Below are 19,434 nucleotides of genomic sequence, written 5' to 3'. Positions count from 1 at the left end.
CACCTATCCCCTACCCTCTCTGCTCCTATCCAACCAGTGCCAGCTCCTCCCTCCCACCCCCTTCCAACCCCCACCACCTATCCCCTACCCTCTCTGCTCCTATCCAACCAGTGCCAGCTCCTCCCTCCCACCCCCCTCCAACCTCCACCTCTTATCCCCTACCCTCTCTGCTCCAATCCAACCAGTGCCAGCTCCCACCTCCCATCCCCTCTAACCGCCACCACCTGTCCCCTACCCTCTCTGCTCCTATCCAACCAGCGCCAGCTCCTCCCTGCCACCCCCTCTAACCGCCACCTCTTAACCCCTACCCTCTCTGCTCCTATCCAACCAGTGCCAGCTCCTCCCTCCCAACCCCTCCAACCGCCACCTCCTATCCCCTACCCTCTCTGCTCCTATCCAACCAGTGCCAGCTCCTCCCTCCCACCCACTTCCAACCTCCACCTCTTATCCCCTACCCTCTCTGCTCCTATCCAACCAGCGCCAGCTCCTCCTTCCCACCCCCTCCTTCCCCCTCCAACCACCAGCTCCTACCTCCCACCCCGCTTGCCCCCTCCAACCACCAGCTCCTACCTCCCACCCCCTCCTGCCCCCTCCAACCGCCAGCTCCTACCTCCCACCCCCTCCTTCCCCCTCCAACCACCAGCTCCTACCTCCCACCCCCTCCTACCCCCTCCAACCACCAGCTCCTACCTCCCACCCCCTCCTGCCCCCTCCAACCACCAGCTCCTACCTCGCACCCCCTCCTTCCCCCTCCAACCGCCAGCTCCTACCTCCCACCCCCTCCTGCCCCCTCCAACCACCAGCTCCTACCTCCCACCCCCTCCTGCCCCCTCCAACCGCCAGCTCCTACCTCCCACCCCCTCCTTCCCCCTCCAACCGCCAGCTCCTACCTCCCACCCCCGCTTGCCCCCTCCAACCACCAGCTCCTACCTCCCACCCCCTCCTGCCCCCTCCAACCGCCAGCTCCTACCTCCCACCCCCTCCTTCCCCCTCCAACCACCAGCTCCTACCTCCCACCCCCGCTTGCCCCCTCCAACCACCAGCTCCTACCTCCCACCCCCTCCTTCCCCCTCCAACCGCCAGCTCCTGCCTCCCGCCCCTCCAACCACCAGCTCCTACCTCCCACCCCCTCCTACCCCCTCCAACCACCAGCTCCTACCTCGCACCCCCTCCTGCCCCCTCCAACCGCCAGCTCCTACCTCCCACCCCCTCCTTCCCCCTCCAACCACCAGCTCCTACCTCCCACCCCCGCTTGCCCCCTCCAACCACCAGCTCCTACCTCCCACCCCCTCCTGCCCCCTCCAACCACCAGCTCCTACCTCCCACCCCCTCCTGCCCCCTCCAACCGCCAGCTCCTACCTCCCACCCCCTCCTGCCCCCTCCAACCGCCAGCTCCTACCTCCCACCCCCTCCTGCCCCCTCCAACCGCCAGCTCCTACCTCCCACCCCCTCCTGCCCCCTCCAACCGCCAGCTCCTACCTCCCACCCCCTCCTTCCCCCTCCAACCGCCAGCTCCTACCTCCCACCCCCTCCTGCCCCCTCCAACCGCCAGCTCCTACCTCCCACCCCCTCCTGCCCCCTCCAACCGCCAGCTCCTACCTCCCACCCCCTCCTGCCCCCTCCAACCGCCAGCTCCTACCTCCCACCCCCTCCTGCCCCCTCCAACCGCCAGCTCCTACCTCCCACCCCCTCCTGCCCCCTCCAACCGCCAGCTCCTACCTCCCACCCCCTCCTTCCCCCTCCAACCGCCAGCTCCTACCTCCCACCCCCTCCTGCCCCCTCCAACCGCCAGCTCCTACCTCCCACCCCCGCTTGCCCCCTCCAACCACCAGCTCCTACCTCCCACCCCCTCCTTCCCCCTCCAACCGCCAGCTCCTACCTCCCACCCCCGCTTGCCCCCTCCAACCACCAGCTCCTACCTCCCACCCCCTCCTGCCCCCTCCAACCGCCAGCTCCTACCTCCCACCGCCTCCTGCCTCCTCCAACTGCCAGCTCCTACCTCCCACCCCCTCCTTCCCCCTCCAACCGCCAGCTCCTACCTCCCACCCCCTCCTTCCCCCTCCAACCACCAGCTCCTACCTCCCACCCCCTCCTTCCCCCTCCAACCGCCAGCTCCTGCCTCCCGCCCCTCCAACCACCAGCTCCTACCTCCCACCCCCTCCTACCCCCTCCAACCACCAGCTCCTACCTCCCACCCCCTCCTGCCCCCTCCAACCGCCAGCTCCTACCTCCCACCCCCTCCTTCCCCCTCCAACCGCCAGCTCCTACCTCCCACCGCCTCCTGCCTCCTCCAACTGCCAGCTCCTACCTCCCACCCCCATCTCTTACCCCCTACCCTCTCTGCTCCTATCCAACCCCCTCTCAATATCCAGATGAGTCCATATCACCCATTCCTATCCAACACCCTGTCTCCTACTCCCTCCCCCATTGCTCCTATCCAACACCCTGTCTCAGAAATACGCACACCCCAGCTCCACACCCCAGCTCCTATCCAACACCCTGTCTCAGAGATACACACACCCCAGTTCCTATCCAACACCCTGTCTCAGAGATACACACACGCCAGCTCCTTCCCAACTCTCTGTCTGTGTTGTTGAAAATTGTAAAAGCTTGAAACAGGGAGTTATAATGAGAAATGTTGGGTAATCTTAGCTATCAGCATCACTCCCAGCTCTGCCTAGGCCAGTGATTCTCAGCCAGGGGTCTGTGAACCCTGGGGGCACACAGGGGTCTTCCAGGGGGTACAGCAACTCATCTAGATATTTGCCTAGTTTTACCACAGGCTACGTACAAAGCACTATGGAAATCAGTACAAACTAAAATTTCATCCAGACACTGACTTGTTTATCCTGTCCTCTATATGATACACTGACATGGAATGTAAATATTGTACTTACAATTGTTTGATTTGATCATTCTATGGTAACAATGAGAAAGTCGGCAACGTGTCAGTAACAGCGCGCTGTGACACGTCTGTATTTTTATGTCTGATTCTGTAAGCAAGTCATTTTGAAGTGAGGGGGGGAACTTGGGGTACCCAAGACGACTCAGACTAAAGGTTGAGAGCCACTGGCCGAGGGTACTGTGAGTGCCTGTGTATCAGTCTATATAAACAATAACAGTGCACCTGCTTTGCTGAAAAGATCAATTCTAATTTTGTCAAACCCACAAAGTGCTAGGCAGGCAGCTATAAATGCACAGTCTTCTTCAGCCAAATTTTGCTCCGTGAGATCTTGTGTGCCCCCCATCACTTGCGAGCTGGATCCCGCTCTCCCTGGCTAGGGAAGAGAGCACTGTGAAGAGTATTTGGGGGGGAACATTATTTAGGGGGTGGTGAAAGTTTCCCTTCAGGAATGCACGACCCACAGACAACAGGAGGCCCTGTCTCAGGCCCCTCGCTTGACATGAGCCAGCTATCCAGCCTCTGACCTCCCCTTCGGGGGTGGGGGTTATTGAGTAGGTGCTGCTGGAGGAACTGCCGTTTCATCTTGACCCCAGTTAGCCAGCCCCTTTGCCAGGCAGCTTTTAGACCTAATTTTGGACCAGTGATGTATTACCTATGGCGGACAATCCCTCCCTAGCAACAGGCCCAGAGAAACCTGTTATCTCTAGGAGCAGCCTTTGATACGCCTGGCCAGGAAGTGTTGTTTCACATCTGCAGGACCCTGTAGGAGTGGATGGATTTATTCTTCCCTCTCTGAGAAATTGGAAAGTGTGGTACCAGGGACTTTATTTTCTTCCTTGAAGGCTGTCACCAGAAGGGTTGCAGTCCACCCAGTGACTTTGGTATGGCTGCCAGGGAGGCCGAGAGGTCCTTTGACCTGCCGTTGGGGGGTTGGGTCAGTGTAGACTCAGGAAGGAGTGCCACCTGCCTAGGAGTTCCTTGAGGTCTCTTCCATTGTGACTAGCTCAGCCTAGCCCTTTTTCGCCTGGGAGAATGGTGAGGGTCTCTGCACGGGGTGGTGACCTTGCCCTCAAGTACTTGCCCTGTCCCAAGGTCTATCTGGACAAGCCAGCTTGTTGTGCGTTGTGGTATTCCTGCTGCATTGCAGGGGGTTGTTATTTACCTCTGGAAGTTGCTAGTCATCCAGTAGGCTGTGCCACCGGAAAGGGAGAGATACATCAGCGGAGGCTGAGGAGAGGTAGTGGGGGTGGATGGGAATTGTAACCAACTTAAGCTGGGCTGAACTGGCCCCCAGCGGGTCATGTCAGGAGGATTAGGAGGGAGGATGTTTGTTTGCCACATCCCGATCCTCCATCTCCCTCAAGATAAAGAGGAACATGGAGAGGGCACAGGACTGTGATTTTCCTGGAGGCCAGAGGAAGGTGTGCATGGCTGCACATGCAGCATATGCTGCGCTGGCATGAGTGGAAGGAGCTGGCCCGAGGGGCAGAGCGGCACCCTCCAGGGGTAGGTGAGTCTTCTCCATACGCTGAATACCATAAAGCAAAGCTCTGTGACCAGACAAGTCCTGCTGCTTAGCAGAGGAGCATGTCGCTGGCTGGCACATCTGGGCAGCTGTGTCACATGTCCGTCAGCACAGGCAGCAATGCTGAGTTCTGCCCACGCAGTCTCTGCACACAGTGGAGGAACACTGCGGGAGCATAGAACTGACACCAGTTTGGGCTGGCATGTCTCCATTCTCGCCTAGATGGGGAGAGCCAGGTCACCGCCTCGGTAGGAGATGGGGCCAAAGCTCAAGGATCAAGCCTTGTAAGTTTCTTAAACAATAAAGAGATCTGGACGAACTGGTTCTAGTGACACCTCCAAGATCAGTTTTATGGCTTCTTTAAAGCATCTGCTCTTGCTTCATTGTCTGCCCTGATTCGTTCACATCACGGCTGTGCCCTCATGGGAAATGCTAGCTAACACAATGCATATGTCTAGGGGGGAAACAATTATGCAGCTATTCCCCTGCCAGGTCTGTTTCCCTGCCTACAACTTGCTACCACCTTGCTCTCTTGCAAAGTTCATTCAGGATCTGGGGCTAATCTGGAGCTCCGTGCTCAATATGCCAGCAAAAACTGGAGGAGAGGAGGAGGAATACCTGGTGTCAGATGAGGGTACGTTGAGTAGCAGAGCGAATTGTGGAGCTGGGCTAAGAACACACCATGGAGGAATAGCACAGACAAGGTGCCATCCAAATGTTAGACGTGGAGGGAAGCCGTTGCTCCATCCTGCAAAGCGAGTTGGAAGCAGCATCTGCTTTCTGAGTCTTCTCTCCAGATCTGCCCAGGGCTAAACACTGCGATCTCCGCAGTTTTCCAGGTGCCTCGTGTTTGGGTGACAATGCGGTGGACGTTTGACAGGTAGCCTGCGAGAGTGCGCGGTGCTACCATGACTGTGTGTGTGCGGTTCTGAGGGCACATGGTAAGCCCCAGAATGTGGCGGGGGGAGGAGGGAGGGAGAAGGCAGAGGCCTGTAAGCAGGTTTCTGGTTACACAAAGGTGCCGCTGCTCTAATTTGGACATTATCTGTATCTCCACTCATAGGGGTAGCCTAGGGATGGTGGGATTTTACTGCCAGGCCCCTCTGAGATGAGCAGCTGAACTGCCTAGAGGGTCATAAAATCATAGAAGATCAGGGTTGGAAGAGACCTCTGGAGGTCATCTAGTCCAACCCCTTGCTCAAAGCAGGACCAATCCCAACTAAATCATCCCAGCCAGGGCTTTGTCAAGCCGGGCCTTAAAAACCTCTAAGGATGGAGATTCCATCACCTCCCTAGGTAATCCATTTCAGTGCTTCACCACCCTCCTAGTGAAATAGTGTTTCCTAATATCCTCCCCCACTGCAACTTGAGACCATTACTCCTTGTTACTCGGTCATCTGTCACCACTGAGAACAGCCGAGCTCCATCCTCTTTAGAACCCCCCTTCAGGTAGTTGAAGGCTGCTATCAAATCCCCCCTCATTCTTCTCTTCTGAAGACTAAATAAGCCCAGTTCCCTCAGCCTCTCCTCATAAGTCATGTGCCCCAGCCTCCTAATCATTTTCATTGCCCTCCGCTGGACACTCTCCAATGTGTCCACATTCCTTCTGTAGTGGGGAGGCCAAAACTGGACGCAATGCTCCAGATGAGGCCTCACCAGTGCTGAATGGAGGCGAATAATCACTTCCCTCGATCCGCTGGCAATGCTCCTACTAATACAGCCCAATATGCCGTTAGCCTTCTTGGCAACAAGGACACACTGCTGACTCAATCCAGCTTCTCATCCACTGTAATCCCCAGGTCCTTTTCTGCAGAACTGCCGCTTAGCCAGTCAGTCCCCAGCCTGTAGCCGTGCATGGGATTCTTCCATCCTAAGTGCAAGACCTTGTTGGATCTTATCAGATTTCTTTTGGCCCAATCCCCCCAATTTGTCTAGGTCACTCTGGACCCTATCCCTATCCTCCAGCATATCATAGAATATCAGGGTTGGAAGGGACCTCAGGAGGTCATCTAGTCCAACCCCCTGCTCAAAGCAGGACCAATCCCCAGACACATTTTTGCCCCAGATCCCTAAAAGGCCCCCTCAAGGATTGAACTCACAACCCTAGGTTTAGCAGGCCAATGCTCAAACCACTGAGCTATCTACCTCTCTCCCCAGCTTAGTGTCATCCACGAACTTGCTGAAGGCGCAATCCATCCCATCATCCAGCTCATTAATGAAGATGTTGAACAAAACCAGCCCCAGGACCGACCCCTGGGGCACTCCACTTGATACCGGCTGCCAACTAGACATGGAGCCATTGATCAGTATCCATTGAGCCCGACGTTCTAGTCAGCTTTCTATCCACTTTATAATCCATTCATCTAATCCATACTTCTTAACTTGCTGGCAAGAATACTGAGGGAGACCGTATCAAAAACTTTGCTAAATTCAAGGTATATCACATCCACCACTTTCCCCATATCTACAGAGCCAGTTAGCTCATCATAGAAGGCAATGGGGTTCATCAGGTATGACTTGCCCTTGGTGAATCCATTTTGACTGTTCCTGATCACCTTCAAGTGCTTCAAAATGGATTCCTTGATGACCTGCTCTATGATTTTTCCGGGGCCTGAGGTGAGGCTGACTGGTCTGTAGTTTCCCAGATTCTCTTCTTCCCTTTTTTAAAGATGAGCACTATATTTGCCTTTTTCCAATCATCCAGGACCAACCCCGATAGCTGCTCATAGACCTTACAGGGGTCTCAATTCACTGCATCAACTCCGGGAAGGGGAGACCGCTCAATGGAGACCTCTGCTCAATGGGCAGCTGCAGTCAAAGGATCAAACAAGAAGTTCGTATGGGAAGGAGAATAATACGGATAATATTATAATGCCATGCTAGAAATCAGTGGTATGGACGCCTCTGGCTACAACATCATGAGTCAGACCCGCCCCAAAATTACGAGATTGACGTGAAAAAAATGAGATTTAAAAAAAAGAATCAATAGGAAGTTCTTTTTATTGACCGTCTGGCATTTGAGCTTTTAGGTGGTCACATTTTCCAGTTTTTCTCTGCAACTATGAGGGCTGGAAACGTCCCTTTTTAAAAATAGAAACTGAGATTCTCACCAAATCACCTGACTTTAAAAATAACACCAAATGCGGTATAATTTCAGTTACCCAAATTCCCTCTATCCCCAAATCCTAGTTATCCGTATCTACAGTGCGTTCCCCCATGTAGCCCTCTGTAAGTTAATCACCACTAACAACTTCCCAGTTCGTCTCTTGGCATGCTAATCAACGGTTTGTAGTTGTCTAGAACAGGGGTTCTCAACCTTTTTCTTGCTGAGGCCCACCCCAAATTGCTATAAAATCTCCACGGCCCACCTGGGCCACAACAACTGGTTTTCTGCATCTAAAAGCCAGGGCCGGCGGTAAGGGGTAGCAAGCAGGGCCATTGCCTGGGGCCCCCACAAAGCTATGTTGCTCAGGCTTCGGCTTCAGCCCTGGGTGGCGGGGCTCAGGGCCCTGGACTTCAGCATTGGCTTTCTGCCCTGGGCCCTAGCGAGTCTAACACTGGCCCTGCTTGGTGGCCCCCCTGAAACCTCACGGCCCCCGGACCCCTGGTTGCGAACCACTGCTACAGAGATTCTGAGAGGTCACCTGCAGTTACCGAGACCTAAAGAAATGCTCACAAATGACAGACTGTCATTCCTTCGTTTATTTGAAAAGATAAATACTTCCTAAATAAAGTATGCCCTACAGCACTGGTGTTTTAATAAACTCAGTCATTTGGTGTTTTTTTACTCTTTAATAAAGTAGAAAGTATATAACAAACATAAGAATTACTCCCTTCGTTCCCTGAATTTTTATCCCAGTAAAACTGCAGCTCAAACCAGCGCTTCCGGTTACCTGAGTGCTCAGTTCTCCAAAGGGCTTAGCTGTCCCTGGGCTGTACTGTATCGTGAGAAGTATCAGGGGGTAGCCGTGTTAGTCTGTATCTACAAAAACAACAAGGAGTCTGGTGGCACCTTAAAGACTAACAGATTTATTTGGGCATAAGCTTTCGTGAGTAAAAACCTCACTTTTTCGGATGCATCCGAAGAAGTGAGGTTTTTACTCATGAAAGCTTATGCCCAAATAAATCTGTTAGTCTTTAAGGTGCCACCAGACTCCTTCTTGTTTTTGTATCGTGAGAGTTACAAGAGGACTATGATATTTGGCAGCGCTGGGAATGTCTCTCGCGGGATAGATGTGTCCAGTGTCCTGCTGGGAGAGGAAGAGGTGGCTAGTTAGCCAGATCCCCAGAGCCTGACAGGCTCAAATCAGCCAGTGCCTTGAAACACGGTCCGGTCGAGGCCAGTGCAGTTGGTGGAGCACACGCAGCCCGTGAGCCACACACTCAGCATGCCCTGCTCTGCATTAGCTGAGGGCAGCAAAGGCCAGGAGAGCTCAGGCAAGATCCGCACCATCCAGGATCAGCTGGGGAGCTAGGAGGACGCCCTCCCTGTTGCAAGCTTGACTAACAAAAGGCAAGGAAGCCCTCGCGGTGGAGGCTGATGTCTTCTGCCTCGCCCTGTTATTCTCCCATGGCTTCCACCCTCGCCTTTGTCCTCTCCGAGCATCACATAGCGAGCCTGCCATCATCCCAGCTCCCGCCTCAGCTAGACATTGACACTGCCCTTGCATGGGGCGTTTCCTTTTTAACCCTCTTCCACGCGCCTCCCCAGCTCTTTTTCTCACAGAGGCTTCACTGCTTTGTTTCCCCAGCTGCTGAAAGATTAACTTCTACCCAGCAAAGTGTAAGACCCCAGGGCCGGCTCTAGGCCGATTCCCCCGATTCGGGCCCTGCGCCTAAGAGGGCCCCGCGCTCTAAAGAAGAGTGCCTAACTTAGGCGCCTTTTTAATTTTTACTCACCTGGCAGCGGTCCGGGTCTTTGGTGGCACGTCCTTCACTCGCTCCAGGTCTTCGGGGGCATTTCGGCGGCGGGTCCTTCAGTGCCACGGAAGACCCGGAGCGAGTGAAGGACCTGCCCCCAAAGTGCCGCCGAAGACCCGGACCGCTGCCGGGTATTCAAATTGGGCCCCTCACTTCCTAAAGCCGGCCCTGTAAGACCCACTCTCTCGTTGGGGCAGATATCTGGGGCTATGGAGAAAAGGTCTGGAGTTTCTGCAGAAAGATTCAGAATGGTTGCAATGGCTCATGGGAAGCCGGACGCCTGTTTGCATATCTCTTGGTGGAGGCTGAGCCCAGCCCGGCCCCTGGAACACAGCAGTGTGCCGGGGAGAGGCTAGCGGGTCTCAGGAAATGGGAGCCGTGTTCTGCACCCTAGGAGAGCGTGCGCTGCTGCTGTTAGTCAGACACTATTTCTGTGGCTTGTCTCTGAAAGCAGTAGCTTGCCTTTTAAAAAATGCAATAGGATTCATAAACCACCTCTGTCTGGCAGGCTGGGGCAGGCCGAGGGAGGCCAATCTCCCTGAAGCAAACACCAAATCCTTCTTCAGGAGAGAGAGAAGCTTTTAGAACTGCCCTAAAAATCCTGGAGATGAATGAGACTTGGCAGCTCTGCATCCATTCTCCAGGAGGAACCTCACTCCAGCCTGTGCTGTTAGCTCAACAGACTCACCCCTAGGGCTTATTTTTTTTTTATCTCTTTTTTTCTTTTCTCTCAAAGTGTTTCTGGTGACCGTGGTCCCTTTCCGTATGTACTAAGAGAAGATATTCAGGAAACCGTCTTCTCTCTAACACTGAAAGGGTTCTAGCTTCTGAAAGCCATATTTGCGCATACCTACAGTGCTGGATAATGGGAGCTGGGGTTGAGTTTCCTTCCTGACCCTTATAGTGATCAGCTGATGCCCTGAAGCATGAGATTCATGCATGAGCCCTGAAACATAAGATTAGACGGCTCCCATCTTAGCATGTTTAAGTGCAAATATTATTGGTCATAAAATTATCCAACCATCTCATAAACCTTTTGCCTCTTAAACTACTTAAAGCTTCATCTCAATTAGGTTTAGTCTTGTGCATTAGTGAGCAGGGGGCTCATTTCACACATTTCTTCTACTGGCAGAACAGGGGTTAAAGCTGTGGGAGAGCTTTAGAGGTATGAAAAAATGTGTGAAACATGTCAGTGGAGCTCTGCACTTCCTGCCGGCAGCACTGACTTTCACGGGCATTGTGCCATATGAGATGAGGTAAAAGTAGATGATGCCAAGGCTTGTCCACGTAGGTTAAAAAAAAAAACCCTTGGAATGCAGGGTCAGCCGTTCCGTGCTTTGTGGTGTTTGTAACATTGCAGCAGAAAGTGGGGATGGGAGATTATTCTCCGATAAGTGTCCCATCCCATCCAGCGCTCCGGGGCTCTTTCACTGAAAGAAAACATAGGGCCGTGGGAACTGCCATGCGGGATCACACTTGCCAGCAGATCGAGGGAAGTGATCATTCCCCTCGATTTGGCACTGGTGAGGCCCCACCTAGAGTATTGGATCCAGTTTTGGTCCCCCCACTACAGAAGGGATGTGGACAAACTGGAGAGAGTCCAGTGGAGGGCAATGAAAATGATTAGGAGGCTGGGGCACATGACTTACGAGGAGAGGCTGAGGGAACTGGGCTTATTTAGTCTGCAGAAGAGAAGAGTGATGGGGGATTTGATATCTGCTTTCAACTACCTGAAGGGGGGTTCCAAAGAGGATGGAGCTCGGCTGTTCTCAGTGGTGACAGATGACAGAACAAGTAGCAATGGTCTCAAGTTGCAGTGGGGGAGGTCTAGGTTGGATATTAGGAAACACTATTTCACTAGGAGAGTGATGAAGCACTGGAATGGGTTACCTAGGGAGGTGGTGGAATCTCCTTCCTTAGAGGTTTTTAAGGCCTGGCTTGACAAAGCCTTGGCTGGGATGATTTAGTTGGTGTTGGTCCTGCTTTGAGCAGGGGGTTGGACTAGATGACCTCCTGAGGTCTCTTCCAACCCTGATCTTCTATGATTCTCTTTGTGAAGCCAAGTAGATTGAACTCCTTGAATCTTTTGCTGTTTTCTAATCCTTCAGTCATTCTTGTGGCTCCTCTCTGACCCCTCTCCGATTTATCAACATCCTTCTTGAACTGTGGGCGCCAGAGCTGGACTCGGTTGTAACTAAAGCACACTTGTGGCCAAGATGAGTCTGCTCTGCGGGTGGCTCTGGCCAAGAAAAGGCATGTGCAGGAACGAAGCAGGGAACTTCCCCCCCTCCTTCAGCAGGGGCACCTCTTCCAACACCCCTGGAGTAATCTCACCACCACCACCAGAACAGTACAGTGAAAATAGAAAGGGAAATACGTATTTACAGAGGGATGAATGGAGCAAAGCAACAGGGGGGAAGATGGGGGGGGGGGGGCGGTAAAACCGGCTTACATCCAACATGAGGACCTATGGGCCCAGTGGTTCTGAGATGCCCAGCACTGAATCTAGCCAGCGGTATCCAGCAGCAGTCACATCAATGCCAAATACAGGGGTAAAATATCTTCTCTGCTCCTACTCAAGATTCCCCTGTTTATGCATCCCAGGATCACATTCGCCCTTTTGGCCATAGCATCACCTCAGCAGTTAGTGTTCAGCTGATTATCCACTACTACCCCCAAATCTTTGTCAGAGTCACTGCTTCCCCGGATAGAGGCCCCCATCACGGAAGCATGGCCTCCATTCTGTGTTCCTAGATGTGTACATTGACGTTTAGCCATATGAAATCACACATTGTTTGCATGTGCCCAGTTTACCAAGCGATCCAGTGACCTGTCCTCTTCATTATTTACCACTCACCCAACGTTTGTGTCATCTTTATCAGTGATGATTTTATGTTTTCTTCCAGGTCACTGATAAAAATGTTCAATAGTGTAGGGCCAAGAACCGATCCCTGCGGGACCCCGCTGGAAACACACCCTCTTGGTAACGATTCTCTGTTTACAATCACATTTTGAGACCTGTCCGTTAGCCAGTTTTTAATCCCTTTAATGTGTCCCATGTTAATTTGATATTGTTCCAGTCAGTCACGAGGCCCTTTGTTCTCTCATAGAATGGGATGGGCCAGAAAATTGATATGCTGGGTACACTACACGTACATTTCAGGTAAATGATCGGAGTTCCAGTGCTGTCTTTTTGCAAAGCGGGCACTGTCCCATGGGTTATATAGCTCACCTTGCACATCCACAGATTATAGCTCTCTGAATTACGTCAAAAACCCATTGAAATGCCGTCCCAAATGGAAAACCCTAACTCAGTCCCACTGGCAGTGCTGGGTCTGTGTGCCTAAACTGGACTGGCCGTTCTCCCCGGCATGCGGACAGAGTCCCTCTAGAAGTGGGCTGGGATTCGTCCCGGGTATAAGGAAGTGCAATTCCACTGGCCTCAGCGCAGCTCTGCCCTTTTACAACCAGGCTCAGTTTGGTCTCTGGGCCCCTGCGATCAGTTCCCTGTTTTCCCTCACACACTAGCAGTTCTGTGAGCTTCTTCCTTCCTTGTGCCAGCTGAGGCAGGGCCTTTGTTTCCAACTCTGGGATGGCTCCGGCCCAGTTCCAGGTGCGGTAACTAAGCCAGGCTGGGGGTGGCCTGGGCTGTATGTCACTGATTGTTGCGAACCCCTCGCCTTGATTTCATGTGATTTGAACTTGATTGAAAACCCAGCAGCTCCCCTTTGCAGGGTTAGTTTTTGCCTCTGCTTCGATTCATTTGGGTTTGCACCCAGAGTCTAACCCTTTAAATTCCAGGTTTGACAACAAGGCCCAAAAACTCAAACCCAAACCAGATGAAGCAGCTGAGTTTCATCTGGATTTGCATCAGAACCAAACCAAACTGGCTCCAGGTTTGTGCACTTAAGTGACTCTTCCCTCAAACCTTGTAGTGAAACTTTAGAACAGGGGAGTTTTGCTTGGTTTTGTGCTTGGCGACAAAAGTTTGGCACAGATCTCAATATGGCAATCTGGACCTGATGATTGCTGTCCCTAGTCCCCTCGGGACACAAGAAGCAGCGGCCTTGCCCTGAAGGAAGCCATTTTCTAACCTCACAGTTAGCGAATTACTCATTTACAACCTGCTTTTTCCCATGGAAAAAAAAAAAAGTTGATTTCGACAAGCCCAGCTCCCCGCTGTCTGTACAGAGTTAAGCTCATTACGATGCCATTCTGGGTGAAATCATGGAACCCCCTGAGTAATCTCATCAGGCAGGGATAACAGCAAACAGCCCGTTCTCTAATTTCTTTCTCTGTTTTTCCTTGTCGTCTCTTTAAATGTAAAATATTTTTGGCTCTGCTAATCCCGGAGGATAAGGGCTCAGAGGAGCAGGATACCGACTGCCAAATATGGTGCTGATACTAAAGATGTTAGAGGAATGTGACTTGCTCTAAGCCTATGGACTCAGAATTTGCTGCCAAACAAATTAGGTCATTTAAACTTCGCAGGCTTTAAAGGATGTTGGAACTTTCATTTGGAACGAAAAACCTGGTGTTATTTTTGCTAAACGGCTCAGGGTCCTGGGGAATTTAGTTTGGCACTTTCTCTGTGTCCCAGAGCTGGATTGACTTCCGCCGTAATTTAGATGCGCCATTGTGCACACGAAGATATTACGTGTAATCTGTGTGGATGCTCACTCTCATGGCACGTTTGTTGGTGTGCGGATGTGGCCAACCAGCTGCAGGGCTGACTAGTTACACATACAAGGTGATTTGCATGCACGATTTCATATCTAACTTTTTGGAGGTGAGGCCCATTATATCCTGCTATGTAGCGTTTAGATGACAATGATGGTTGACAATAGCGGGAGGTGACCCAGCGGCAGCCTACAGGCAATGTGACCCATAGATTCTGCCGTGTGAGCCCTAGGCACCGTCCCCGTTAATAAAGAAGTGCTCCACAGAAACACAAGTCCCAGTGCTCTGTCTTGTTCGGAGCAGCCCAGCCCGTAGCAGTCGGATGGAGTTTTGTAGGAGTCCTCTCAGCAGCCACTCATGTAAATTGTTTCATTCATGCGAACTTGGGTAGGGCCTCGAGCTTCTGGCATCTTAGTGTGCCCCCAGTTTTACCTCGTGTGTCTCTCCCGCGTTCCTAATGTAATGGATGTACCGAGTCCCCAGCAGTCGAGGTGCAATAGGAGCTGCCATTCCACTCCAGAGCCGTTCCGGAGTTCGACAGGGGGAAGAATCGGGTTGGTTTGGAAGATAACAGTGACGCACAGTGCAGACACCTTCTCTGGCTGAGGGTCCCCAGTGTCAGCATCGCCTTAGGGCTGCCAAATCCTAGAGGCTACTCATGTGAGTTTTGTTAAAGCAAAGCGGCTGTCATCTGCACGGCGCCGTCACTGCCTCAGTATTGCTCCTTTTGCGCTCCCCCTGCCCTTCCTGGGGCTGGCGTGCAGTACTGGCCCAGCTGGGTAGCCGTCGGGTCAGTCCTGTACCCCTAGGAGCATCTTTCCAGCCAGCTATGGCAGCATTAGCCACTCACCCAGCTGACTGTTCCGCTCCGCCCCGCCCATTCGTTCGTTTCTCCTCTAAAGAGAGAGCCTTGCTTTGCTTTGGGGCTGCGACTCGGCACTTTATTTAACGTTTCTCACTGTGCCTGGACTCGGGGATTTCTTTGAAAGGCAATTTAAAAAGTGTGGGTTTGTGCGGAACAGCTCCTTCTTCCTCAGTCTGTCAGACGGTCTGAGAAGAGAAGGGGCTTTGAGACGTCGCCGCCGAGCCTGCGCGTTACAGATTGGAGAGGCCGCAGCGCTCTGGTGAGGCCGTGCCCCCGCCCCAGCCGGGTGGAGTCGGGTCATCAAAACAAGGGCCTGTTTCTATCCCACATAAGCACAGGCCTGCTACTGGAGATCGCATAGGAATGGCGACCGTACACACCCCCAGGCAGATCCTTCTTCAATGGAGTCCTGATCATTCACACTAGTGGAGGATCTGCCGGCATGTTTTCAAACCAGATTTGGCCCTTATTAGCTAGCTCCAACTGTGCAACATTACCAACCCCGAGTGTTCAGAACTCACGAGCGAGGGGCCAAAAGATCTTAGGACTGGCTTAAAACCACGAGATTTTACAAAATACTAATGTGGACGTTCTCTTCATTTGCTTTCTCAGGTGGGAGCATTGGGGGAGGGGGTGTCACACTCTCCAGCTTGCCCCAGAAAGTCATGAAAGGGGAGAGTCTCGGCTAAGAACCTGACCCCCGCGGCTGGGGCTGTAAGAAAAGCACCAAGCGTTGTGAGAGTCGTGAGCGTCCCAGTGCCCGTGTCATAGTGTGCAAGGAGCGGCTTTCGCCTGCCCTCTCTCTTGCTGGACATAGTTGTCATTACCCTCTAATAGCAGTAAAAGTAAAAATAAACACACGATCGACCGAAATGGCCCCCGGACGTACGCTGTCCTCTTGCTGAAGAATTGCTTGTAGTCAATGCCAGAATCGTAGCTCTGGAGACTACAGGGCTTTACTTATCCGGAGCAGGCCACCAATGGAGGCTTTTCTCCCCCTCTCAGGGCAGTTCCACCTCCGTGCCTGCTCAGTCCTTGGTTTCTCTGCAGTGATGACATGAGAGCCAATGAGCCGGTCAGTGCCGGTTGTCTGGGAGGCCTGGGTTGTGGACACGTCTGTGGAGCAGTGGGGAGAGGGTCGGCTCTCCTGACACAGGACATCAAAGAGCTGTCGGGGATCATGGCTTTTGGTCACTGCAGGCAATGGACATGACAGCCTGGGCAGGGCTAGAACCTCATCCCTCCCCCACACGCAAGCTGGGAGCTAAACAAAGTTACCATTGTGGTTGGCTGGTTCCACATACTTCTACACCTCCATTATTTGTTGTCATATTTAGCGCTCTCTACCCAGGGTCGGGCCCCATTGTGCAAGGGGCTGTATCATGTCCCTGAGCAAAAAACTTACCATCTAGGCAGACGAGTCAGACAAAGGGGGTGAGAAAGGGAGGCTCATTCGCCCCATTTTACAGATGGGAATTGAGGTGTGGAGACACTATAGGCAAAAGGTCCCAAAGCGCCTCAGTGACTTGTAAGAGTGACTCAGGAGCCTAAGTCTCATCACAAGTCCACTCTGTACGTTCCTTCGGAAAAGCTTCCCGGACGTGACTTGTCCAGGATCACACTGCGTCTGTGGCAGAACACTGAACACGCATCTCCGGAGCCCCACTCCCATGCCTTGACCACAAGCCCCTCCTTCGTCTCCTGGGTGGACCCAGAAGTGAAAGTGCCAAAGTTCCAGGGGGAAAAGGCTGTTGTGGTGGGTATTTTTGGCCCATGCATAAAAGCAGGAAGCTCTGGAGAGCTCACAAGCAAGCCTGTTCTAACGAGATGTTCAGTTGTGTTTAGCTGGAGTTTCAGAGAAGCGTCTCGTCAGGTGGGTCCTTATATAACAGAGCCATTCTGTAGCTGTGCATCGTCACTGTCGCTAAAGAACATTTCAGCTAGACGTGCCCTGAGCCCCCAAGTCCAGACCTGGCTTGTTCTTAGCTAGTTCGGCGTGGTTCTAATTCCAGTTTGGGGCTGTGCTCTTCACTGCCTTCAGGGGGAAGTCATTCCCAGCTCCCCGAGCCATCTGCCCCGGCTCTAAGAAGTGTAACAGTTCAAAGCCAGGACATTAGTGAGGCAGATGTTTCTCTTTTCCTTTATTTGTCCCCTCCTCCTTGCCTTTTTGGACCCTGATTGGGTTTAATTCTGGAGCTTGGGAGCCCAGCCTGAGTTAAACATGAACATTTCTCCCTCTTTTTAATTTTAAAAATATTCCTGGAAGGTTCCTCATCCCCCGCCCCAGCCTTCCCAAACAATCCCTCCCTTCGTTTAGACTCTGAGCCTTTCAGCTGCTCTCCCTTCCCCTGATTTTAGGATTGCTGCCCTCTACCTCATGTATGGCCATCCTGCCCTTTCTTCCCCAAGCCTCCGGCAGGCTCCGCTGTCACTTTACAGTGGAGTTAGTGATAACTGGAGTCCAGAGATCAACTCACTACCTTGTGCCACGTAACTGAATAATGCTGTCTGAGTTTGGACAGCCCATGGCCTGAGGGCGCCTGGTGTGTATGAGATGTTGTCTGCCTTGTGAACTATGTTATGGTCACAGCGATTGCAGTTCCAATTCCGTAGTGGTCTATAAGCCAGCTGAAGGCAAGTTCTGTTATTTGTGAATAAATTAAGGAAAACAAAGCCCTTATTGTTGCCTGTTTTATCAGCCGATTCAATAAAGATCAGAATTTGCTTTAAAAACAAGTCATTGGATTCAGCTTTAAAACTGGAATTTTGGTACGTTTTTCTATGTACAAAGGCCCTTCTCCTGCAATCCGCTCCACGCACCAAGACCCTAGTGACCCCTGGAGCCCTATGCAAGTGCTGGGGCCTGCCAGCAAGGATCTCGCTGTGGGATCCCAGAGTCAGAATTGTGGAGAACCATGCCCATCCCAGTGTGGTCTGTGTTTGCTTTGTTTGGCTTTTCGAGCCATGCGCTTGAGGTGCTGGTGATCTGAGCCGCAGCGGCCTCTCCGTCTGGTGTTCGGGGCACTCGTCCATAGTGCTGATTTCATTCAGTGGTTTTCCATGTTGGCTGTACAGATAACTGACACGCTCTGTTTTCTTGCTTTGACAAAGGGAATTCGCTTTGACCCCGAAATTCCACAAACGCTACGACTAGAATTCGCCAAGGCAAACACCAAGATGGCCAAGAGCAAGCTAGTGGGAACCCCGAACCCGAGCACTCCTCTCCCCAGCACTGTACCTCAGTTCATTACCAGGGAGCAATGTAAGTGTTTGGTTTTATGGTCTTCTTAATTAAACAGCGGGTAGAGACGGCCAAGGAGCTGGATCCCGTGGCGCTCTGTGACTTAGACAACCCGAAAGAGGAGAAACGACTGCGTTAGTTTGGTGTCTCTGCAAAGCAATGTTAGACGTGAATGAAGCGCGCCTCCCTCGCGCTTGCTGGAAGATGAGGTGGTTTTGTCTATGACCAAGTCCTTTGTTTGTAGACCAGGATCTGGAGGTGATCTTCTGCCTCTGGCAGACTGCTTAGGCAGCAGGTACAACAGAGTGGCCTCTTTCGTTGTTGGTGCTGTTGTTGTCTGGCAGTATAGTTGATACTGATACTCTCTGGATCGTCCATGCACAGCAGTGGCGTCACTAGCCTGGGACATTTGGGTGGGCCCCGGCTTTGGGTGGGTGGGCAATGACAGGGGCAGGACACGGGGGGACAGGAGGCGTCGGGGGGCCTGCCTCCGCCCCCCTCCAATCCAGCCGGCCTTGTGGGGGGCGATGGATGCTCTGGGCAGGAGTCCCCCGGGGCCCCGCGTGCGCACCCAGCTCCGGGAGGAGACGCCGCTCTCCGCCGTGCATGGCTCCCATCCCCATTGCACTGACCAACGCCGGGCCTGGCTCCCCGAGGCAGCAGGCCTACGTTTTTTAATGATCGCCGCCACTGGGTGGGCCGGCTGCCCTCCCGCTGCTGCGGCGTGTGTGCATGCGTGGCGGGCTTGTCAGGCGCTCCACTGCTGTGCCGCCTTGGTTCCAACCCTCTCATGTGGCATCCTCCACATCTGGGTGGGGCTGGAGCAGAGCCGGGGCTGGGGGGTGGGCCTGGATGCTAAGTGGGTGGGCTGTGGTCCACCCAGGGCCACCCATAGTTACACCCCTGATGCACAGTCACTTCTGGAAGCAGAGACTGAATGTTTACACCTGGCAGTGAACACTGGATGATGTCGATGTCAATGTATACATCTAAGAACAAAGAGAGTAGGCCGTACTTACAGGATTGGGGACTCTATAACCTGGGGTCATGGTGGATAATCAGCTGAACCATGAGCTCCGAGTGTGACACTGTGGTCAAAAGGGCTAGTGCAGTCTTTGGATGCAGAAAAAGCGGAATCTCAAGTAGGAGTAGAGAGAGATTATTTTACCTCTGCATTTGGCACTGGTGCGACCGTTGCTGGCATACCGTGTCCAGCTCTGGTGTCCACAATTCAAGAAGGATGCTGATAAATTGGAGAAAAGAAAGAAAGGACACGCAAATGATTAAAGGATTAGAAA

At 52.8% G+C, this 19,434-nt stretch overlaps 1 protein-coding gene and 1 long non-coding RNA gene across 15 annotated transcripts in view; both read left to right on the top strand.

Annotated features, from left to right (window-relative positions):
* Positions 1–19,434, top strand: part of RBPMS (RNA binding protein, mRNA processing factor) — a 133,918-nt gene that overhangs the window by 52,874 nt on the left and 61,610 nt on the right. For all 14 annotated transcript variants that reach the window (XR_010601684.1, XR_006175902.2, XR_006175901.2 and 11 more), the window contains exon 5: positions 18,007–18,157. Coding sequence is in view for 10 of the 14 variants with exons in the window: in XM_042856316.2 (XP_042712250.1) it covers positions 18,007–18,157 (151 nt within the window). In the remaining 4 variants the exon portion in view is untranslated. The remainder of the gene's footprint in view (positions 1–18,006; positions 18,158–19,434) is intronic.
* Positions 2,286–10,688, top strand: LOC135983874 (uncharacterized). Its single transcript, XR_010601688.1, has 2 exons — positions 2,286–8,382; positions 8,611–10,688. It is a non-coding gene; the product is annotated as an uncharacterized LOC135983874 (long non-coding RNA).

Source organism: Chrysemys picta, chromosome 5 (assembly GCF_011386835.1).
Source record: "Chrysemys picta bellii isolate R12L10 chromosome 5, ASM1138683v2, whole genome shotgun sequence".
NCBI lineage: Eukaryota > Metazoa > Chordata > Testudines > Emydidae > Chrysemys > Chrysemys picta.
Note: the sequence above shows the minus strand (reverse complement) of the source record. Positions and strands in the feature narration are given on the sequence as shown.